This window comes from Hyperoodon ampullatus, assembly GCF_949752795.1.
Source record: "Hyperoodon ampullatus genome assembly, chromosome: 5".
Lineage (NCBI taxonomy): Eukaryota > Metazoa > Chordata > Mammalia > Artiodactyla > Ziphiidae > Hyperoodon > Hyperoodon ampullatus.
Genome location: NC_136918.1, coordinates 79,617,137 through 79,642,962, shown reverse-complemented (window position 1 = coordinate 79,642,962; position 25,826 = coordinate 79,617,137). Strand labels below are relative to the sequence as shown.

General features: G+C 33.9%; 1 protein-coding gene across 4 annotated transcripts in view; it reads left to right on the top strand.

Moving 5' to 3' along the window:
• STXBP5L (syntaxin binding protein 5L) overlaps window positions 1–25,826 on the top strand; it is a gene marked incomplete at its 5' end in the record, with an annotated part of 378,190 nt that overhangs the window by 193,607 nt on the left and 158,757 nt on the right. For all 4 annotated transcript variants that reach the window (XM_079705005.1, XM_079705003.1, XM_079705004.1 and 1 more), the window contains 5 exons: window positions 2,960–3,038; window positions 9,568–9,722; window positions 14,736–14,808; window positions 18,163–18,310; window positions 19,230–19,297. In XM_079705005.1, the coding sequence (XP_079561131.1) occupies window positions 2,960–3,038; window positions 9,568–9,722; window positions 14,736–14,808; window positions 18,163–18,310; window positions 19,230–19,297 (523 nt within the window). The remainder of the gene's footprint in view (window positions 1–2,959; window positions 3,039–9,567; window positions 9,723–14,735; window positions 14,809–18,162; window positions 18,311–19,229; window positions 19,298–25,826) is intronic.

Sequence of the window (25,826 nt, the reverse complement as noted above, 5' to 3'; positions counted from 1 at the left end):
ATTATTTTCAAATATATTATATATCCCATATTATAATTATATACACATTACTTTTTACATTGCTTTTTTAACCAGTTAAGATTGGAGACGAAATATGCAATTATACTGTCTTTTATAATTATCTACGTTAATTACTTTTCCTTGTAATCTTTTTGTGTGTGTGTAGATTCATATTACTCTCTTTCAGCCTGAAGAACTTAAGTATTTTTTGAAAGGGAGCTCTGCTAGCAACACATTCTGTCAGTTTTTGTTATTTGGAAACATCTTTATTTCACCTCCATTTTTGAAAGATAATTTTGATGAACTTTGATTCTTGGTTGACGGGGTTTTTTTGTTTTTTTTTTCCCAGTCCGTTAAGTATGTCATTCCACTACCTTTTGGCTTCATTGTCTTTGGTAAGAAAGTTAGCTATTAATCTTATTGGGGCTCCCTTGTATACAATGAATCATTTTCCTCTTGCTGCTTTCAATATATAGATATTTTTTGCTTTTAGTATTTTTACCTTGATGTGTCTGGGAGTAGATTTCTTTGATTTTATCCTACATGGAGTTTATTGAGGTTCTTACATGTATAAATAATGCTTCTCAAAAAATTTAGAACATTTTCAACCAATATTTCTGTGAGTGTTTTTCTCCTCCTTTCTCTCCTCTCCTTCCAGTACTCTCAGGATGCACATGTTGGTGTGATTAATAGTATCCCACTTTTCTTTGAGACTGTTCACTTTTCTTCAGTTTTTCCTGCACAGTTGTGATTATCTTCTCCTTGTTTTCCATTATCAGTATCTTACATCCTCAAAATTTCTTTATTAAATAAATCCATATTAATATTTCTGAGACATTGCTTTACACATATTATTTCCCAACTTGAAAGCTTCCAATGACTCTCCCTTGTCTATACTTCAAATTGGTTTTATAGATTGCCATTGTATGGCTCTTTTGTACCTCATCAGCCGTTTTGCACTCTTCTTCTACATTAATCTTTTAATCTGCCCAATTTGGCTTATCCATTATTCTCTCAACATACTAGGCACATTCTGCCTTCATGTCTTTTCTTATGCTCTCCTAGCCAACTTCTATCTTTTAATGCTTAATCTAGCTTCTAGAAAGTCTTCTGTGAAAATCTAGATAAGTCTTCTATTGTAAAAGGAAGCCACAGTTTTATTCTCAAGGCCTACAACACTTCATGTCTATCACTTGTTTATGGTACCTCATGTTGTCATTTTCAAAAATTGTTTTGTTCAGTTTAGTAAATTTTAAGCTTTTTGGTAGTTATTTCTTTGCATCCTCCCACTTAATACAGTACTCGGAACATAAGGAAAAGCAATAAATGCAGTTGTTGATACTGTTGTTTTATGCAATGTGACATTTAAGCATATTTCAATTACTGACAGGCAATGAATATAATCAAAACAGAAAGGCTTCACCCCCAAATTAATTATTAGAGTTGGAAATTGAAGTAAAACATTAATTAATTAAACAATTATTCTTTTCTACTAAAATCAGTGCATGAAAGTGATATTTATTGATTGAAAAATAGTAGTTGGTCCCATATATATAAACAACTGCAAATATACTGTTTTGGTCAACTAATGGTTTGGCAATTATTAGAGAAGCTCTGGATAGAAAAATCATCAACTGAGAAGAATGGGTCTCTTTGCTGACTCTGTCACTTCCTTCAGTTCTCTCTATTTCCATTCATTATCAAAACTAGTAATCACCAACCAGATGTTCCTCACCTCTAACACCACTGTTCAGAGTGAGCCCCTGAGCCAAAGTTGTCTCTTTGTAATGATCTATATTTAATATCAGCAATTCTTTTTCATATATAATATATTTAATGTCAGCAATTCTTTTTCACATACAATATAGATACTTTTAATCCTGTTTTACAATGTGAATGATATTGACCAATATTTTATTATTGGGTTGCCTCTTTAGTTGACATAAGATAAAAGAAAGAGAAGGCAATTTCAGAAAGCATGCCATGGAGCAGATAAGGTGTATTCTATGCTGATAGCCCCTTAAGCAAATTGGATAAAATTGTCCTGACATCCTAGTTGGATTTGGCTTTGCCATTCTGAAGCTATTCTAAAATTTTAACTTATATGCATGTAAACATCTCTCTACATAATAGGTTTCTGTGTCTATAAACAGCTGTGGCAATACAAGAATAAATAGGGTAGTTATTAAAATAACAAACAAACATATCTTGAAAAACAGATGAATTTTATCAAAATGAGACATAGAATTATAAGTAAAATCATAACTAGAAAGATAAGTATGTTATAGGCAGAAGTAGCTTTATTTCCATTTTAAACTCTTCTTGATCTTTCATTCAGACTCTTATGGAGTCTAAACAACATAATGCTTCCCTTATAAGAAACTATTATTTTTGTTTTATGCAAATAGAGGACATCATTAAAATTTTTAAAAATCATGAAATATACCATCAGTGTTCATTGTCTAATGGACTTTCCTTTAAATAAATTTGATGAAAATGCAAAGATTTTCATAAGTTTTAAATGGCAAATCTTTCTGCATAAGAAAGGGATTTGCTTGTTTTATAGGTAAAATTTTCAGCCTAGTATGGATTTTTTATTATACATTTCATTATGCAGATAAGTATGTATGTGTGTGTCTTCAATTCTGAAGTTGTTTATCTTGAAACTTAAATAATTAAAATAACTTTATATGATACTATATTTATACATGAAGAATGTGAAGCAATACAAATATGATGTTTACAAATAACTTTATTGTTTATATAACAGTCAATTATTAGGGCTCAACAAATTGTTTATAAATTTAACAAATATGTTAGGATACATAGAAATGTGTTTATTGTATTATGAAAAACACATAAGTACATTTAAAAAATATTCCTTTAATCAAGCTTTTAAAATTCTCATGGGTTAGTAGAATTTAAAACATATTTAATAAAATCCTTTTTCTTTCTTTAGGAAAAACTCAAAGAGAAGGAAGAAAATCTGAATCTTGCAAACCAATTCTTAAAGTAGAATACAAAACCTGTAGAAACAGGTATGCATTTTTACTTTGAGAGTTATGGGAAAATATGTAAGAAACAGAGACAAGAAATTCAGATAACCTTTAATGTTTATATATTGTTTAAAGTTTTACATAATTATATTAACTGGCTGAATCTTCTTCATTGATAATAACAGATTTCTTATTGTTCAACTGGCAAATGTATGATGTCAACGTTATTATAAATAGCAACTCAATTATTTTAAAATTTATATGAATATTCAGATGAGTATTATATACATTTTTAATAATGTAGGACTTTTGGGCCATGCAATTACAAGCAGCAGTCATTCAACATTATTAAACAGCAGAAGCTATGTACCTGTTGGTATTACGCATGAATTAAATACATAACCAAGTCTCTGTACTTTAGGATCTTACATTCCGAAGTTGGAAAGATTATAGTTAGTTGGGAAGGTAAACATTTATGTATACTGCCATAATACAATAGTGCTAAATTTTAAGATACAGAAAATTAAATAAAAAATAATATTTAATAGAAATTTATCTTGTATATACAGCAGCCATATCCTGTGCATCAGCAATGTTTATACTTACAGTAATTATTAGTGGCAATACTCTCATCCAGAATTACCATAATTACAAATCTTGCCTAGACCTTAGTTTTATTTTAAGTCTAAATTGGATAATTCTACTTTATATTTCTTAAATGTTCACACTAGAATATTTTCCTGTTGTCATAGGTGCATTTAATGTTTGCTTATAGCTACTCTTCTCAAGGTATAGTAGATAGATGGATCAATACCTCTTTAGCCCAGCCTAATGTTACTATGTATAACTAGTAAAAATGATCATGGTTTTATTACTATTGTAACTAAAGTATTAAAACACTTAAAATTTAATCATTATGGATGAAAATATTTTACATATATTCTTTTCCTTCTTAAAACAGTGTTTATAACTTAAACTTTGCTTGAGTCTTCAGACTCAGTGTTATTTACATCCATTGTTATACAGTGTTGCACTTCAAGGACTATTGAAGCAGTTGAGCACTTCACACTTAATAACTGTTCCTAGCAGCTTGTGTATTTTTTTTCTTTTCATTTATGTATTTGTTTTTGAAAGTTCTTCTCTATCCTTCAGTTTTGGGCTATTGGGACTTCTAATTTCCATTGTGTTATCCACTAGTATCTAGTCTTTTATTTGCTATAGACTAAGAAATTTGAAACCCTAGTTTGTAAAATAAGAATAAAGAGGTTCATGTGAAGGCGTGAGAGGTTTTTCCCTGATAAAGTACATGATCCATGGACTTTATGACATGTATTTTGTTATATATAAATGTATTTTTTATGAGGTACTCAACAATATGTAGCTTAATTCAATTAAAACAAAATGTATTAAGTTATTACTGCATAATGTGCATTGTGCAATTTGTTTGGGAAACTAAAATAGAAATTACTGCCTGCTTTTGAATCTGTTATGGTCTAATACCAGAAGTAAGCCCATAAATTCGTGGTTTCTATACAACATGTGAGGTGCTTTTATAGAGACATGCTATGAGAGAACAGCAAAAGGACAGCTAACCTTGCCTAAAGGGAGTAGGGAGGACAACAGTGAAGAGAAATCACTGAAATTCTTCTTAGGAAAGGAGATGCCTGAGATGGGATTTAAGGGATGGAAGATAGGATGGTGCCAGATGAAGGGAGAAAAGGGTAAACATGAAGAAAATGTACTTCAGAAATCAAGAATTCAAGGCAAGGCAGTTTAAAATAATGATTAAGATCATTGCGGCACTATTTACAATAGCCAGGACATGGAAGCAACCTAAATGTCCATCAACAGATGAATGGATAAAGAAGATATGGCACATAAATACAATGGAATATTACTCAGCCATAAAAAGGAACGAAATTGAGTTATTTGTAATGAGGTGGATGGATCTAGAGCCTGTCATACAGAGTGAAGTAAGTCAGAAAGAGAAAAACAAATACCATATGCACATATATGTGCACATACGCACATATATGGAATCTAAAAAAATGGTACCAGTGAACCTAGTGGCAGGTCAGGAATAAAGATGCAGACGTAGAGAATGAACTTGAGGACACAGCAGGGAAAGGGGAAGCTGGGTCAAAGTGCGAGAGTAGCACTGACATATATACACTACCAAATGTAAAATGGAAGGCTAGTGGGAAGCTACAGTATAGCACAGAGAGATCAGCTTGATGCTTTGTGACGACTTAGAGGGGTGAGATAGGAAGGGTGGGAGGGAAGCTCATTAGGGAGGGTATATGGGGATATATGTATACATATAGTTGTTTCACTTTGTTGTCCAGCAGAAACTAACACAACATTGTAAAGCAATTATACTCCAAGAAAGATATATATTAAAAAAAAAAAGATCATTGGCTTATGGAGTAAGACAGCTGTGTGACCTTGAAAATTTTAATTAACTCTTTTAAAATTTAATTTTCTCGTCAACAATACCTATCTCACTGTGATGATTGTGAGGATCAAATTGAATTATGCATAAAGTTTGTAACATCATAAATTTGATGAGAGGCACATAGTGGATTTCTTAATAAAAAAAGTTATTACTATCATCAAAGCCATGTTATTTCTCACTGTTAATATTTTTCAACTGATTCTAAATTGCTTTGTTCTAGTAATTGGTAGCTCAACTTTGTGTAGAAGTAATTCTTCAGATTTCTAATGTGAAATAATTATGTATTACTAGTCATAATTACTATCATGCCACTTACTATGCACTGTAGTACATTGTGTCAATTTGTTGTGATTACAACTGTATTAGAAAAGCCTCTTCTAGAAGCAGTGGATCCACAGCTCAGAACAAAAGGAGACTACAAAAACAGAGGGGCACTGAAGTTGAGTCCTGAAAGGTGTTGCCACAGCAAAATGGGCCATAGTCTGGAAGTGGAAATAGATAGCTATATTTCCGTTCCATCTAGTATACAGCAAATATTTTGTGAAGTCAAAAACTGGGATGGCTGTAGCATGAGCAGGAACTTTAAGAAGAGCCTTACCATATATGCTGCAGCCTTACCTATGCTGCATAGGTAACAGATGTAAAGGGTATGTTTTCTGTTTAATTTTATCTTAAACTAGCCATTCACAAACTTGCTTTACATTTCTAGGGATAAACAACCATTCTGCTCAGGAATCATTGGTCCCCAGTCATCAGTTTGCTTACTGAGACTCCAATCACAATGGCCTCAAGGCTTAATAATTTTATCGTTTAAAAAAAAAGGAATAATGATCTCTTTACCTGCTATCACTAGCATTATCAGGTTCTCTGTAGTTAATAAAAATAACCTTCTGCTAGTTTTGTAATCCCTTCATGTTGTGGTCACCTACAGATAAGACTTCATGGGTAGTTAAGTTCTCCAAGCTTTAGTATACCTATCTATAAAGTGGGAATAATAGTAGTAGTTCTCTCATTGGGAGGGTTAAATACAATAATGCATGTAAAGTTCTTCACACAATACCTGGCACATCATAATACTCAACAAATGTTATTTTAACATGTATTACATTATGTTACACAATTTATTTAATCCTGTTGCTTTCATTGAGACAATAAGGCTCAGTGCTTTTTATTATATTTATTTTACAAATTATACAGTAAAGTAGACTTTTTTTCTTTTGGTGTACAGTTCTGTGGATTTGTAACACATGTATAGATTCCTGAAATTGACACCACAATAAGAATACAGAAAATTTCCATATCCACAAAATTCTCTCATACTATCCCCTTACAGTCACACCTTTCTCCACACCTAACCCCTGGCAACCAGTGGTCTGTACTCTGTCTCTATAGTTTTGCCTTTTTGAGATGTCATATAAGTGTAATTACATATTATGTAACCTTTGATCCTAGCTTCTTTTCCTCAACATAATGCCTTTGAGATTTATCTAAGTTGTTATCAATAATATTTAATTGTTATTAATGTTTTCTTTATGTATGAAGACATTATCAATTATATGGTTATTTATTTCTTAATCCATCTGATAAATCTCTCAAGACACACTTGTATTAATTAGTAAAGCAGGCAGTTTCATGTGGTATAGCATTTACCAAAGTGTATCCCTTTAATCACTAATTGTATTCATGGAAAAAAAGGTCTGTAATCAAATAACTTTGAGAAATATGAAAAGTTCTGGGTTATTTAAACAAACTGGATTCTTTACAATTTTTCAGAATATTTAATATATGGCGTGAGTTATAAAATTTCAGAAGGGAGATATATATACTTTGCAAGTGTTTGTCAAATTATTTATTTATTTATCTACTTATTTATTTAATTTTATAGAACACCTATTAAGGTGTATCCCACAGTTTGAGAACTATTAGACTAGAAATGATAAATACTCACTAGCTGCTTGACCCTGAACAAGTTATTTAACCTGCATTAAGCCCAGACTCCTTATCTATGAAATTGAGCTAATAGTACTTTTCTCATCAGGATTGAGGATTACAAGATTGTGAGGATTACATAAAACTTACTTTATATATACACAGAGCACAATATATGCCACATGGTAAACATTCAGTAAATTGTAGCTATTTATTACTTCAGGCAGTATAGACCACAATTTAGGAGAATAGGCTTTGAAGGCTGATAGATCTCAGTTTTCTTTTGGGTTTTTCTGCTTAATTGTTATTTAACCTCATTAATAAAATGAGAACAATACTTCTGAGGATTTAATGTGATAATTAAATATCTAATGCAATTATCCATGAGTGGTTCCCTGAGCATTTTCCTGAGGAAATAGCTTTTTATTCAATCATTCAGTAATTTACAGAAAAGTGCATGTATATCATCAATTACTTCAGACCCAGGGTTTTGTGATGCAAAGTCATAATAAGAGCAGAAAAGATTGTGCCTCCTTTGAATACTAGAAAAGACATTTTCCAATGTGCTTACAAATAAGGGAGAGTAAATTGCTTCTTATCCTATGTTTAGATTAGTACTAGGAGATGAGAGTAAATTCACCCACTTTTACATGGGCAAAATAGATATTTATGCCCTTTATTAATATTTGGAGCAGATAGTTAAGCCCAGTATTTCTGAAAAGATATTATGTTCTCCAAGTCATGAACTTTGTTGCAAAACAAAGCAGCAGAGGTGCAAAAACCCATACTCATTTCATTAAAAATGATTTTTAAATCTGAAGATGTCTTCTAAATAATCTAAGTACTATGTATTTCATAGAAAAAACAAACTTGCTTCTTAATACCACCATTAGTAGGTTGGTGCTAAGTAATATGTCTAATTACTGGGGCAAAACTAACTCAAGTCAATTGATGCAAGACTCAAGGAAAATAAATTAGAGCATTTTCCCTTTTTTAGCTTACAACTCAAATATTTATATGAAAATATTAAGACAGAACTTTAAATAAAAATTAGTGAAGGCATTTTATATGTAGGTTTTGATGGAAACTTTTTAAAAGGGTTTTTTGTTGTTATTACATAGCCAGCATAAGATTAGCAAATGTCCCTTTGATAATGTTTGGTATTATGTACGATACAAAATGGAAAAGAAAGGGAAATCTTATGGAGTGAGTTCTAGAAACAAGTAGATTCTTCAGTTTAGTAGATGGATAGAAGTGAATTATTTAGAGAAACATATGTTCTCAAGGAATTTGGTACAATAAAAGTGTCTAGTTCCTTTAAAAATTTTTTGGAGAATATTTTCAGTTTGGTCCTATTGAAAAATACTTTATATCAACACACATTTTCTTTTATATACATATAATAGGGATACAGATATTTGAGAAAAAAATGAAAACTTTTGAAGATATTTCATAACTTTCTGACAGCTATGATATTTTATGGTCATTTCAGCCCCACTCTATTATCTAACTGTAACTTGCAGTTAACAGAAATGAAAAAATTTGTTCGAAGTTAGTTTTACAAGCTAAATAGAACTGGCTGACCCTAGGTAAAGTTGAGAAGAAGGTCACATTTACTTTTGGTGAATCATTTTCCCGTTACATATTAGTTTTCTCCATCTGTTTGTCATAACCCTTTCCCACAGAAACTCTATTATGTAGACTTTTCATGTTACCTTCTACCATTCTGGGCTTGCCACTGTCACATTTCATTTCATGTTGAAATTTGCCTCTATTTCTTAGTGATTTGGGGTCCCACCTGCCTACTGGTTAATATGATAAAGTAACATAGCCTAATATTCTAATAGTAGTAATTTAGAGTTTGGTAACTAACTAATATATGTGAAGATGTTCTGCTGAGTCAGTGAGCATCTTCCCCTCTCACCAACCTCACTGCCTTTCCCCCATCTCACCTCAACATCTTTAGATTGATTCATTAGTAATTTTAATGGTGAGAATATACATCCAGAAAAAAGGAAATGGTAGAATAGTAAATTGTTGGGTGAGATATTTGGGGCCAGGAAAGGCTTTTGCTCTCTGTCAAATTATTGTATATAATCCCTACTAAGCCCATTCCTTTTTGCCTCAATACTGTGAGATTGTGTCATCTTAAAGAACTCAGTCTCATTAACTTTTTTTCCTCTGTAGTGAACCATTCATAATATTTTCTGGTGGACTGTCTTATGACAAAGCTTGCAGAAGACCAAGTTTAACCATCATGCATGGAAAAGCAATTACAGTGCTTGAAATGGATCATCCTATCGTTGAATTTCTAACTTTATGTGAAACACCCTATCCAAATGGTAAGTAACTAAAATGAAACTATTAATGTTGAAAAATCATTTTTGAAATGATAAGTTCCTAATAAAATTAAGCTTAAATATTTTTAGTTTTAGCAGCTGATATCTACTGTGATACAACACTGTGAGCTACAGGTGCTGGAGCAGGTTCTGCAGCTGTACCTACTTGAGAAAATGGAAGTAAGACAGATGTAGTGCAACAGTGCTGGAGTTTCAGGTTCTAATATCAGGTAAGTGCTTTAAACTTTGATAAGGATGGTGGAAGCTGAGCTGGGAGGGTCTGATCAGGGTCCGGGGTGAAATCACTTGGAGAAACTGAGGTCTCCTAATAGCCTTTCCTAGGCCAGCTCCACCCATCCCAATCCTGTGCCAATCAAAGTTAAAGCACTTACCTGATATCAGTGATCTGTAACTCTGGTGGTGCTGCATCTGTTTCACATCTGGCTTTGCTTCAGATGCAACTGCAGCACCTGTGATTACTCTAGGATTGCTGATGTATGGTTAGTGATTTATTCCAAATTTGAAAATAATTAGAAGAGCCTTTGGGAGGAGAGGTGCTTATGTATTTTTATCATCCCAAATATAAAGACTTTGTAAACATAAAAAAACAGTCTAAACTTATATGCAAACTGTATAATGGAATCTAATGATGAAATATTTTAATAATCTAAAAATTGAGAAAGGTGAAATATAAAAAGGGAAATACGAGTTTATGATTAAAAAAGATAGTATGTGTATATATTACTACATTTTCAAGAGGGAACATAGATGTAGGGAAAGGAACACTGTACTTGGAGACAGAGTATTTGGGCTTATGATTTAGCTCTGTCACTTACTAGCTATGTGACCTTGGACAAGTCACTCCACATTTATGAGTTTGAGTTATCATTTGAAGAAAGAATATAATATTGATCCCACATGATTACTGGAAGGCCAAAGGGAATATACCTTGTAAACTATGAAGATAAATAGCTATTAGTTTTATTATAAATGTATTAATTTGTTTTAAATTATTGAGTTTCATATTTAAAAACTGAAATAAAGTGATATAAAATAACAATCAATGTGGCACTTTATTCCCAGAGTTGCCAGGGGCAGACAAATTACTTGTGTTGTAAATTAACCAACAAATATTTATTGGATGCTTCTATGGCCTCAGTATGACAAGAACTTGTCGAGAATATGGATGAAGTATGAAACTGATCTCTGATGTCAAATCAGAAAATCTGGCCACATGAGGAAGATAACTATGACTTAAGTTTAAAAAATATAACGCCTTAATTAAGCACTGAGTTATACGAATCAGAGTTTAAATAATGTACCAATTTATAGGCTAGTCAGGTAGTAGATGACTGAAATATTCATGCAAAGCTTCATGGAAAAAGTAGGATTTAGATAGGGCTTGAAGAATGACTTGGGCCTTGAAAATAATATTGAGTAAAGGTTTTAGAAATTGTGAGGTTTTGCTAGAGTGAGATCAATTCAGAGAAAAATTTGAAAGCCTTTTGTAGGTATTTGGAAATAGGGAACTACAGAGGAATTTTGAGGAAATATTAAGTGAAAGAAAGCAATGTTTTAGTGTGTGGGTTTGAAGAGAGAGACCCTGAAATCTAAAACTTCAGATTCCAACTGGGAGGCTTTTGTGATAATGTACATTAAAATGGTCAAGATCTGAAACAGAGTGTGCTGCTTGTAGGAATGGAAGATGAAAACCTATTGAATTTGGTCAACAACTGGATTAGGGAGTGATAGGAGAGATGAGTCAAAGACAACATTTTAGGAATAGTGGTTTCATATGCAGTAATAACAGTTCTTGGAAAGAGAGAAATATACGTTTGAGTCAGTAGAGTTGTTTAGAGAGCAGACAAAGAGAGGGAAAAGGTCTTTAATATTTATTTTTGAGTCATCAGAATATAGATGCTCTTTGGAGTTGTGAGAATGAATGATAAAGGAACAAAGAAAGAAAGAAAGAAAGAACAGAGGACCGAAAGCTGAGCTTAGGAAAATGCCTTCGACTAAAGAGCCTCAAGAAAGAAGGTGTGCATACCAGTAATAGAAACTGAAAATGTGTGGTTGCCAAGATCAAACACTATAGGTATATGTGTATATACGTTTTTGCACATCAGTAGAGATGTTAGGACAGTTTCTAATAATGTTAAACAAATTATAAATGTACTGTAACCAAGCCTAATCACTTCTAAGCCACATATATTACTTTTCAGAGAAGTGGTAATGAGGATGGAACTTTTTACTTACTAGGAGCTGGGAGAAATAGTTTAACTTTACTCAGTAAAATATAAGTGTATTTTATTAACTATTTCTGATTAAAACAATAGTACATGAAAAAGCCAGAAAAGAACCCTGCAATACACAAGAGTATATAGTGAAAACTTTCTCACTGCCCTTCCAGAGGCAACCACTGTTACTAAGTTTCTTATGTATTCTCCCGCAAATAATGTATGCATATATGCATTATCTTTTTTATACAAATGACAGCATACTCTATATGTTGTTCTGTATCACACTTTTTTCACTTAACAGTATACAGTATTTTGATTATGATTCCATATTAGTAAATATGGAACTTTAATCTCCTTTATAGCCACATAATGATAAGTGTTATGCATATGTTAAACAAAATACACTTATTAACAGTTTTTAATATTGCTGAATCATTCTGACAATTCAGCCTATTTCTCAAAGTACACAAATGCCTAATCCTCTTATCTCAGGGGGCATTGCCCAGAGTAACTAACCAACTGTACTCTGAATTTGTCAGTTTTGCATCTATATTTAATTGTATCTGGTCTGCTACAAGTATCATAAATAATGCATTTCTCTTCAGAGAAGTAGTATTTATGATAGAGCTTTTCCATCTTCTTGGGGGCTAGGGTTAAAAGGCTGAGCCTGCTCAGAAACAACCAATCTAATAAAAAAAAGTAATACAGTTGGCATCTATTGACTACTTACTATAAGCCAGCCTTTGCATCAAACATCTTTATATACATCTAATCTTATATTAACAGTCTAAGGTAGTATTATTTTGCCATTTCAATGGGTAGAGAAATTGAAAATCAAAGAAGTTAACTAATTTGCCTAGGATCAAACTGTTAATAAATAATAGACACAAATTGAACCTAACACTGACTCCAAAGGAAATCTTTTTATTCAGTGGTTACCACAGCACACCGAGTACTTCTACAAACGTGAAACTTTTGCTACCAGTTTTTATTATTTGAAAAGAAACAATAATCTAAAACAGGTGTAATTACCTAAAATAAAAATTTATTTAAGACTTTTGCTCATTCATGCCAGTGTCTCAGCTGTTTTATTTTTGTAGCCATTGCTTCCCAACCAATGATTTTCCTAGAGAGGGATGAGAAGACAAAGAGGAAACTAGTAGTATTCTTCAAACTGAAAAACAAACAAAAAAATCCCCAAACCCCGAAACATTGAAATAATGTTGAAAACTTAAAACAACTCTAAGAGATAAGGGAGAAGAGGGGAAATGCCTCAGTTTGAAAAAGTTTGAGTAGCAAATAGTTTGAGGACTGTATACTGTTTTATAAATATGCACCCAAACAAGGTCAGGCTCCTCAGTTTTTGTTTTTTTGATTCTAGTTTTTCTCTCATAGCTTGTGACTTAAAAAATAAATATGAATAGGTTCTGTAGCTTCTCAGGGCTGGAAGGACTGTGAAGGCCATCTATTTTAGTTTACCATTCAAGACTTGAATATTCTTGAATACAAAATTCCTGCCAAGTGATTGTTGAGTTTAGGATTAAATACCTCTTAAACTAGCCAGTAGAAACTGCTGGTATAATGAAAACAGCATGCATTAAAGTTTCAGGTCTATAACTTACTAGTTTTGTAACCTTGTGCCAATCTCATAACCTCTTTGGACTCCAGTTTTCTCTGTGAAATGAAAAAAAATGATGATACATGCTCTAGCTACAGAGAATCAAATGCCATGTATGTAAAATGTTTTTGTAAATACTTTTTTCCTTAAATTGAGCTAACACTGTAACTGTGGCTTTCCTTTATTAGTGCTTTATTACAGATGGAAAGCAATGTCTTCCTTGACCACTATAACTAAATTAGTGCTCCCCCACCAACCAGAAGTCATTTCTTATACTATTACCCTTGTTATTTTTTTCATAGTTCACTTTACTTTCTGAATTAATCTTATTTGTTTACTTGTTCATTGTTTGTATGTATCCCTAGATTGTAAACTTTATTAGAACAAAGACCTTGTCATTCTTATTCCCCATATATCCTTTGTTCTTAGGACAGTTTCTGGAATATATTGAAGGAAGGAAGGGAGGATGGAAAAGGGGAGAAAGAAAGGGTTGAATTTTAAGAACTTGAAAATCCTAGGCTATCCTCAGACTCTGATTTTTTGAGATATATACTCTTGGGCACATAGTAGGAAGTCTTTAAGTACCTGTTAAATCACATTGAATTGAAAGTAATTTTTTTAGTATAAGGAGTGTTGCTCTCATAGGGAGGTGAATATGTATCACAACTGAGAGAAGCAGAACTATTTCCTTAGTATATCTCCTGTAGGCATGAAATCAGATCTGAAATGGAAGGTTATGGAAGACTAAGATAAATGTGAGATGGAGGTGACAGACTCACTCTCTTCAAATAATCTACTACTCTCATGATTATTGAGATATATTTAACTCTATGCTATGCAACTTCTCATTTTTTCCTTGTTCCCTATAATGGTCTTAAACATTGTTTGAGAAACACATCATACATATATATATATTTTGAGTCCCACGTTTTTCTTTTTCTCTTTTTTTTTAAACACCTTTATTGGAGTATAATTGCTTTACAGTGGACAACATATATTTTTAAAAAGCTCTCTTTGTTACTTCTTATTTTGGCTCATATTTTGGTCTTCTCAAATCATTTAAATAACATTTATACAGGAGATAAAGGAAATACAAGTTTGGTGATTTTGTAAAATGTTAAATATGAAAACTTTTCCATTTTTTTTTTCTACTTGTAGAATTTCAAGAACCCTATGCCGTTGCTGTACTTCTGGAGAAAGATCTCATTGTAGTTGATCTGACACAAAGCAAGTAAGTTGTCCGTGTACGATTAACACTATTTTAAACTCTATTTATTGCAATTAAAATATAGGAGGACATTATAGATAATTGACATTAGAATTCTTTAGATGGTAAATATTCTTTATGTGGAATATTGTTTTGCTAGAATTACAAAAATGTAATTTGGTTCAGTAATGAAAAGTAAACCAGGAGAGTTTAGGGGACACTGAGAATATTGTAAGATATTTTAAAGGCAACACCTAATGTTTAAAAAGATGCCTTTGGGGACTCCAAACACATAAAATGGATCACATTTCTGCTATTTCCCTAAGCAAAAAACAATTGTTACAAAAATTACATAATGTACTGTTTGTCCATCTGCTCTATTGACTAAAGGAAAATGGCACATGATAAAAGTATTATTGAACTACTGTGGCAGACAATACAGAAAATCAGGATCTCGAGGCAAGAGATGATAGATGCCTTCTTTTACTTTCTTTTCTTTTTCATTATGTTGTGGGAAGTAGAAACAAATATAAAATATTGCTGTTAGCGTGGTGCTCTCCACTACTTTACATGGACAGTAAAAGGAGACTTGAAACTGATGAACACTGTCTTCCTGCTACATATTTTCATTATCAATGATGATAGGCATGAAGCTCATTTTCCCTCATTCTTTGCTCTAGACTCACTGATCATTTTTTAGCCTGTTATATTTGAAGAGCTTTTGTACATTCTCTCTCCTCTGCATGGAATAATCTTCCATTCCTTTTTCTCCTTACTAACATCTATAAGAATCTCAACTCAGATATTGTTTTCTCATTTAAAGAAAATCTTTCATTATCTGTATAATTTGGTCAAATATCCTATTAAGGGCTGTCTTAGATCCATGTTCCTGTCCTTCATAGCTTTGACACAGATGAAATTTTCCACTTGTTATTGTTTTAAAGATTGTCTCCCTACTAGACTGTAGGCCTCGTGAAGGATGGGCTTTGTCTCCACATGAAGTAGGTTCTTAATAAATTTTTGTTAGATGAAGTACAGTCTGAGTTTTACTCTCAGTGTAGTTTGTGAATGTAAGAGCCAAAGTTTTTCTTTGTGGTAATTTGCATCACATAGTATTTCAATATTTTGAAAGGGAATAGGGTTGGTCCATAATATCACCATAACTGAATTCTGCCTAGCTGCTCTATTTATCAACATAAAACCTGATTAAATATTGTGTATGAGTGTGGATTTATGCCTCTTTCTCTAAGTTCTAATATAGGTTTTATTAAAATACACTTTTCTAATCTCACTGGTAGTCACCTCTTCCTTCTGTGCCATATTTGTTGGTTCCTCATACCTTGTCTAATTGTCTAACATCCTCCAAGGCCCACTATAGTTTGTCTTTAATACTCACATTCTTTAGCATATATATTTATTCTTTTTAAAACTTTTTTATTGTGGTAAAATACATATAACATAAAAGTTACTATTTGTATACATTAATTCTTATGCTTTTCATTACCTTATATAAGTATGTGGATTGACATTTTGTTTGCACGTTTTTATCTAATATTTTGCCATCTTCAGCACCATGTTTTAAAATCTGTGTGACAGGGGCTTCCCTGGTGGTGCAGTGGTTGAGAGTCCGCCTGCCGATGCACGGGACGTGGGCTCGTGCCCCGGTCTGGGAAGATCCCACATGCCGCGGAGCGGCTGGGCCCGTGCACATCCGGGGCCTGTGCTCCGCAACAGGAGAGGCCACAACAGTGAGAGGCCCGCATACCGCAAAAAAAAAAAAAAAAAAAAAAAAAATCTATGTGACATTCCTATTTTGTTGTCTATTACAAGAAGTTTAATGTGGAAAAACTGAACATGTTCTCTTTCCCTCCAAATAGTTACTTTTAGCTATGTTTAATGTTAACAATTAAATTGCAGCTTTGTGCTCTTTTTTCAAATTAATTTATTCCTTCCTTCCTTCTTTTCCAGTTAATCCTCTACATGAAAGCAAGCATTAGGGCTTAAAAAATTTTCCTCTTCTTGATTTCTTGGATTTACATCTTTGTTTACATTTCTACAACAACCAGTTCACACTTTCACATGTAAATTTTTGTAATACATTTTTAGTTATTTCTTTCTTAAATGTCATTTTTCTACTCTTTACCAATATAATTTATTTTCCCCAAACATTTTCATGATATTGTTCACCTTCTCAGGAGTCTGTCATTGTGACCTCTTGCTATTATCAAATCCCAAGTTGTAGATCTGATCTTTAAGGTGATCCACTTATTTTACTTCTAATTCTTCAATATCAGAAATATTGATAATTTCTGCTCTGAAACAGGGAACCTCTGATCCATTCAGTTTAAACTACTTGCCATTTATTAAACACAACTTTCTCCTTTCCATGTGATTTTGCATATACTACTATTCTTATCTGGGAAACCATTAAGATTGGAGGGAAGAGAACCCCTGTCAACACACATATAGACACACACACACACACACCATACTCTTTCTGGTGTTTGAACTAAGTTTCTGATTAAGTTCCTATAATATGGGGAAATTTATTTTTAATAGTCCTCCCCACCCCCTAAAGCACGCTGTATCAGAAGTAACATGATCACACAGACTGAGAACAGATGCAGCATAGAATCATACTCAATTCCATCTACTACAGTACCTGGTACATCTGGTACATGAGAAGTGTACAATATATTGTGGTTCTAAGAATTCTTAATTTGGTACTTACTGATACCCCTTTTTAAAATGATATATGGCTTGAGGATATGAAATTTACTACACCCATAGGTCTTCATTCCCACTGTTTTCTAATTTACATAGGAAACAATCTTAAACATGTGTAATCACACACATACCTACATTGCACACACAACTTTCAGTTACTCCCTATAAAAATACAAAACCAAAATACTTGCCTACGTATTACGTCCCTTGGAAAGCATGTAAAATTTTCTAAGATATTTTAATACTTGTATTATATAAATATATAGATAAAATTGTATGTAGATAAAGTACTTAGTTGATACGTTTTAATAAACTGACTGATAAGTCAACTTGCTGCATATTTTCAATTTAACATAATTTAGTCTATCCATTTTAGAAAGCAATATCACTGTGCAATTTTGAAATTACTGGAAAGAAAATGAGTTTTTTCAGGTAAAATTCTACCAGTATTCATATTATATTTTATAGATATATATTTTTAAAAGAGAATTCTTATTCAGGTGATCATTGTTTTATGATGCTTAAAAAACAATTATGTGAAATATATTCAATATAATCAATATTTAGAAGATTTTAGGATTTGTTTTATAAAAGTTATTTCATTTTTATATCAGTACAAAATGACACTAATATATTATCTTTATCTATTAGCTTTCCAATCTTTGAAAATCCATATCCCATGGACATTCATGAATCACCAGTTACGTGCACAGCATACTTTGCTGACTGCCCACCAGATTTGATTCTAGTGCTCTACTCTATAGGAGTCAAGCATAAAAAACAAGGATACAGTAATAAGGTAAAAGCAACAATTAGAAATAAATTTTCTTGTATTCATATCCATATCATATGATCATACTTTTTTCTGTTATTTTCTGACTTTCCATAGAAGAAGACTTGAACTAAATTCTTTTCAAGTCATAAGCTGGCACCTATAAAAGACATAATTTCTGAAATTCAAATTTCCTAAATGCTACATAGCTTTAAGTCTACAAGAATATAAATTTCTTATATAAAAAGTATACAATTATATACTAAGATATACTTACCTATCATATATATTTATATACTAAGTATATGTTTAAACTAACATATGCTTGAATCATAAGATGTTACTTTTGATTATTTTAGGGGAAGGATTACGTTTTAAGAAATTCAAGAGTCAACTTTCTCTAATTATTTCTTATCAGTCAATGGTTAATAAGACATAATTGTCAAAGACTTGCATTAAATAACTTTGTAGAATTCCATTTTGTTATATTTAACTACAGGATTCAAATACTTACAATTATAATAGACCCCCCTATTATGATTTCTGTTATTTGAACAGGACTGTTGAGATGGACAACTCTAGGGGGCACAATTTACATAGTATTTTGTGTTAAATGGCACCACCACAGTTTGGAGGTACATAGACTACATGGAAAATGTAGCAACACAATATTTGTATGATTAAAGATACTTTTTTGCATTTTTAATATGAATGGTAATATTTGTTAAAATCTATATTTTTAAAGGATATGAAATTTTGCATTTGGAATCGTTTGTTCAATGAAAGAGTTAAAAAATAGGTACACATTTCATTCTTCATTACTTAACAGCTATTTATTTTTAGGTGAAACTTTTACTGTTATTTTAAAATATTTTTATTTTAAATTTCTAAGTTATTTAAATTTAAAAAATAAAACTTATAAATTCTTCCCACGTAATCTGTTTAGGAGTGGCCAATCAGTGGAGGAGCTTGGAACCTTGGCACACAGACATATCCAGAAATTATTATTACTGGGTAAGTGGGATGTGATTTATTAGTTTATCAATTTATCATCAAAAAGATTTCATTGAATTTTAACACTTTCCCATAATTGTGCTCTAGGAATGCTGACAGTTTAAATTAAAATATAAGACACAGCTTCTATCCAAAGATTATAACCTTTATAGAAGATAAAATCAAATCATTGAAAACATAGACATATAACAAAAATAAATAAGTGAAGATTATAAGACCAGAAGAAAGTCAAAGATAGAAAAATCATGAGAGATTAGTCAAGGAAGAATTTCTGTAGAAATCATAGATTATTAGCCTTAGACAGGCCCTTACCAATATCTCTTGATTCCATCTAAATCCAGGAATCAGTGCTCTGTATCTCCATCAAGTGGCTATTTAAAGTATACTTCAAAACTTATAGCACCAGAAATGTTGTTACTTCCTATAGCAACCCACTTCATGCTCTAATATTAGGAATGAAAATGGAAACATAACAACAGATAAAGATAAGACTTAAAAGATGATAAGGAGTTCTGCTTATGGGGTATGGAATATATGTACTTTTCCCTATTCTTCCCACTAAGTACAATTAAAACCCCTGGATATTATTATAATATGACTGGAAAAGATGGAGAGAAGTCAGACTGGATAGGTCCCCGAAGACTCAAGGAATGACATGGAAGTGAGTTTCCTGGCTTTTCTTTTTGCCTCATATATCCCAGAATTGGAGCTGAAGAAGCTGGCAACCTGGAGCTTCAAGCACAAACCTAAAAGGCCCAACAAAAACTAGCTCTCTCTAGCCAAAAGGTGAGGAAAGGGGCAGCCTATAAAGACAGTAAACTTTTAGAAAATAATCTTTCTATTATAGCTAACCAACACAGAAAAAAACTATGGCCCCACCCCTATGGCCCCACTCAGAGGTTGAGTGGAGAGCATGGACTTTCACCCTCATCAGGCTATAATAAGGTGCCTCAACTTGCCCATGAAGGGGGTGTCAGTTTCTGACACTGAGCTAAGGCTGAGTAGGGTGCTGGGAATTTTAACCCTACTGAATGGTAGTGAAACTCATTACCTGTGGTGACAGAGATCATGTGGGGAGAGAATTCCCAGCACTGCCCAGCAGTAATGAGGAGCCATATACCCTCCCCTTTTTTGTCAATGGAAGTCCAGTGAGGAAGGAGGAAAGAACAGAGCTTAAAAAGTTCATAAGGAAATAATGGTTGAAAACTTCCCAAATTTGGCAAAAGACATGAACCTAGAGATTGCAGAAGGTGAGCGAACCACAAGAAATTCACAATAAGACACATCATAGTCAAACTTTTGAATACTAAACACCAAGGAAAAAAATATGAAAACAGCAAAAGAGAAATCACACCTCACCAACAGGGCAAAACCAATTTGAATGATGGCATATTTCCATTAGAAACCATAGAGGCCAGAGGAAACCTGTATCTTTTTCAAGTGCTGAAAGAAAAGAACTGGCAACCTAGAATAATATACCCAGCAAAAATATTTTCCAGGAATTAATTAGAAATTAATACATTCTAAGAAGAGGGAGACTAAGACTATGTCAACCTCAGACCTACTCTGAAAGAATGGCTAAAGGAAATTCTCTAAGCAGAAAGAAAATGATAAAAGAAGGAACCTTGGAATATGAGGAAGGAAGGAAGAACAGAGTAAGCAAAAATATGGGTTAATACAATAGGCTTGCTTTCTCTTGAGTTGTTAAAATTATATTTGATGGTTGAAGAAAACATTATGGTTACATTGTTTGATGTGGTTCTACATATGTATAGAGGAAATATTTAAGGTAATTATAAATGGGTGAGGGTAAACAGGTATAAAGAAAGGTAAGGTTTTTATACTTCCCTTAAAATGGTAGTATGATAACACCAGTAGACTGTGACAAGTTAAATGAATATTACAATGCCGTACCTAAAGCAATGCTGTAAAAAGATCTGGGCTAAGAGATACACTGAAAAACATTATTGACACATAAAAATGGATGTATTAAAGTAATTCAATTAACCTATAGGGAAGCAGGGGAAAAAACAGTGACAATAAAAGAGAGAAAAACAGAAAAGAAATAAAAAAAAGATGGACTTAATTAATCATGGAAGTGTTAAGGCATAAATGTAAGTGGTCTAAATACATCAATTCAAATGCATTGATTAGCAGAGTGGATTAAAAAACATAAACCAATGCTATGCCATTAACAATACACTCATTTCAAATACCACAGTATAATCAGGTTTAGAGAAAAAGGACAGAAAAATACTTTATAAAAGAATCAATGGAGGGCTTCCCTGGTGGCGCAGTGGTTGAGAGTCCGCCTGCCGATGCAGGGGACACGGGTTCACGCCCCGGTCTGGGAGGATGCCTGTGCTCCGCAATGGGAGAGGCCACGACAGTGAGAGGCCAGCGTACCGCAAAAAAAAAAAAAAAAAAAAGAATCAATGGATCAATGGAGAGTGACATCAGCAAGTTGTCAAAATAAGTAGCCCCAGACCTCGTTCTCCCACAGACACACTGATACAACAATATATGGTCCAAAAACCTTTATGAAAACTCTAGAAACCAATTAGGAAATCATAGTACCCCAGGGGAGCTCAAAGCCAAGAGTAGCCACACTGAAACTGGTAAAAACAGCCATTTTATTTAAACTATATCAGCTTCTTCCCCAAATTGGCACAACTCATGTTCAGGAGGAATCTTCCCTCATGAGAGGGAAGTAGTGGAGTAGACTGTACATCCAGTGTTCCACTTTTCAGGGGACTTCCAAAGAGTTTTTATCTCCCCTGAGTCAGAGTACTGATGGAACCTGGATGCCTGGGGGCTGCAGAGAACAAAAGAGAGCTCAGTGGCTTATTGAAGTGCCAAGAAACGTGCAGAACTAAGACAGATAATAGAAGGAGCAAGAGATGCAAGCTCCTGAAAAAGAAACCAGCAAACCTCTCTAATTGGGAAATTACACATACAGTCCCAGAGAAGATGCATCCCCATTGAAGGTTTGAGAGACCCCAAGGATCTTGAGCTTGGAGAAGGTCTTCTCCTGTATAAAGCCATCCATAACAGGTGGCTGTTTTCCAAATGCTAAATTGACAGTAAAAAATAACAAGGTGCAGGAAGAAACAGGCAAACACAATCCAATCAAAGGAACAAGATAATTATCTAGAAACTGACCCTAAAGAATTTGATATCTGTGAATTACCTGACAAGCAATTGAAAATAACTGTCTTGGGCTTCCCTGGTGGTGCAGTGGTTGAGAGTCCACCTGCCGATGCAGGGGACACGGGTTCGTGCCCCGGTCCGGGAATATCCCACATGCCACGGAGCGGCTGGGCCCGTGAGCCATGGCCGCTGAGCCTGTGCATCCGGAGCCTGTGCTCCGCAACGGGAGAGGCCACAACAGTGAGAGGCCCGCATACCGCAAGAAAGAAAAAGAAAAGAAAAAGAAAATAGCTGTCTTAAAGAAGCTCAATGCATGACAAGAGAACACAGGTAGTCAACTAAATGAAATCAGGAAAATGATGCATGAATGAAATGAAAATATCAACAAAGAGATAGAAACTATTAAAAAGAACCAGAAAGAAACTCTTAAAGAGAAGAATACAATAACTGAATTGAAGATTTTACTAGAAGGGAATAACAGCAGATTTAATCAGAAGAAAGAACCAGCAAACTTGAAGATAGGTAATAAGAAATCACTGAGTCAGAGGAACAGAAGGAAAAAGAATGAAGAAAAGTGACAAATGCCTAAAGGACTTATGGGATACCATCAAACATACCAGTATAGCATTATGGAAGTCCCAGAAGACTAGAGAGAGAATGGGACAGAGAACTTATTTGAAGAAATCTTGGCTGAAAACTTCTCAAATCTGAGGAGGTAAATGGACTTCTGTTTTCATTGGATATGTATCAGAATATTCTAATGAGGGTGAACCCAAAGAGGCCCACACCGAGACACGTTATAATCGAATTGTCCAAGACAAAGAAACAATCTTAAAAGCAGCAACAGAAAAGCTACTCATTATCTGTATGAAAACTGTCATGAGATTATCATTGTATTTCTCAGCAGAAATATTACAGGATAGAAGGGAGAAGGATGATATATTTAAAGTGCATAAAGAAGAAAGAAAAGCCAGCCGTGGGACACTATATCTGGAAAACTGTACTTCAAAAATAAAGGAGAAATAAAGACCTTCCAAGATAAACAAAAACTGAAACCAGGGCTTCCCTGGTGGCGCAGTGGTTGAGAGTCTGCCTGCCGATGCAGGGGATGCAGGTTCGTGCCCCGGTCCAGGAAGATCCCACATGCCGTGGAGTGGCTGGGCCCGTGAGCCATGGCTGCTGAGCCTGCGTGTCCGGAGCCTGTGCTCCACAACGGGAGAGGCCACAACAGTGAGAGGCCCGTGTACCGCAAAAAAAAAAAAAAAAAAAAAGAAACCATTTATTACCACTATACCTGCCTCACAAGAATTGCTAAAGGGAGTCCTTTGAGTTGAAATGAATGAACACTAGACAACAAAATGAAAGCATATGAAAATATAAAGCTCTCTGGTAAAAGTAAATACACAGACAAAAACAGAATCCTGTAACACTGTAGTGGTGGTGCATGAATCACTTTAAATTCAGGTGTAGAATTTAAAAGATAAAAGCATTTTAAAGAACTATAAAACTATGTTAATGGATACAAAATATAAAGAGATGTATTGATAATTTACAGCATCATTAACATAAAGTGAGGGGAGAGAGAAAGGAGTAGGGTTTTTCAGTTATAATGTGCTGTATTGCTTAACATAGATCACATCTTCCTTTGTTAATTCTCAAATATGCATTCATGGCATCATTTTCAAAGGCTTCTGTCCATTCCCAACACAAAATGTTAATCCACCCTCCACTGAAACCTTTGGTTTATTTTCAAACAGATCTGTGATGTAAACAACTTCATGCTCTGGATCTTTTGGGGTATGGAGTCTCAGCTCACCTGAGGACAGGTGGTCATGCCTTGTCCCTGGGGATTCCTGTGGGTCAAGTGGGCCCTGAGAGGAGCGGGGGCTAAAGGCCCTGAGGACTAAGGGTATTTTGGGGTAGATTTCTAAGGGCGACCCCTCACACAACCCTAAACCCTAAATCCACCATGTGATTTCCACTAATCCAGCAGCATCTACCCTAGGCAACAACAAGGCCACACCTATGCCAGGAGGAGCTCAGCCGCTAGGAAACAGGCCCAGGGAAACTGCACTTCTGGAAGTTCTTACCTGAAGTCTTCAAACTACTCAGTGGTCTCAGATGTGCTATGCCTGATATCTCTAGCTCAGTGCTACTGAATACGGGCCTGAAGGAGTAATATTTGCACCAATAAGAAAACTTGTTAAAGGTGCCATTTCATGAGCCCCACAGGAGAATCATAACTTAGAGTGGGGTCCTGATTCCCTCCAAATTTGTATGCACTTTAAAGAATCAGAAGAAATGTTTGCTACGTGGTTCCCATGCAGTTTCCCATTAGTATTACATGATGAGTATTTAGAAATTACATCACCTGTGCCCTCCCCATAGAGTCTGTCTGTTGATCTGGGTGGGAGCATCCATGTTGTTTTAACTCCAGGTGATTCTAAGTTTAGACCAGGTTTAAGCCCAAGGCTGCTGGGTACCTCGGTGAGAGTTGCTTCCAGTCTTTAGTCCCTTTGCCTTTGGGAAGACATCGGTGTCTGCTCTACATGGTATTGGAATGGGCAGGGCAGTGTAGCCCACTTAAGGAGTAGGGTTTTTGTATGCAATTGAAGTTAAGTTGTCACTTTAAAATAGATCAGTATAACTATAAGATGTTTTATGTAATACACAAGGTAACTGCAAAGAAAATACCTATAGAATATGAACAAAAGAAAGTGAGAAACAAATCAAAGCATGTCACTATAAAAAATCAATGAAACTAAAGGAGGGCAGCAAGAAAGGAAACAAGGGGCAAAATAAATACAATATAAGCATAAAACAACTTTTAAATGGCAGTGGTAAGTCCTATACTATCATTTCTTTAAAGATAAATGAATTAAACTCCCAAATCAAAAGACACAGAGTGGAAGAATGGAAAAAGAAACAAGATCCAACTATATGCTGTCTACAGGAGACTCACTTTAGATATAAGGGTGTACATAGCCTGAAATGAAAGGATGGGTAAAGATATTGCATGCAAATGCTAACAAAAAAAGACATCAGGGGTGAGCATACTTTTATCAGACAAAATAGACTTTAAGCCAAAAACTGTCATGAAGACAAAGAAGGATAATATACGACGATAAAATAGTCAATTCACCAAAAGAAATAAAAATTATAAATGTATATTCACCTAACAACATAACGCCCAAATATATGAAGCAAACACTGACAGAATTGAAGGGAGAAATAGGAAATAGTGCAAAAATAGTAGGAGTTTTCAATACCCCACTTTCAACAATGAATAGAGCACCCAGACAGAAGTTCAATAAGGAACAGAAGACTTGAAAAACAGTATAGAACAATTGGACCTCATAGCCATGTATAGCACACTCTA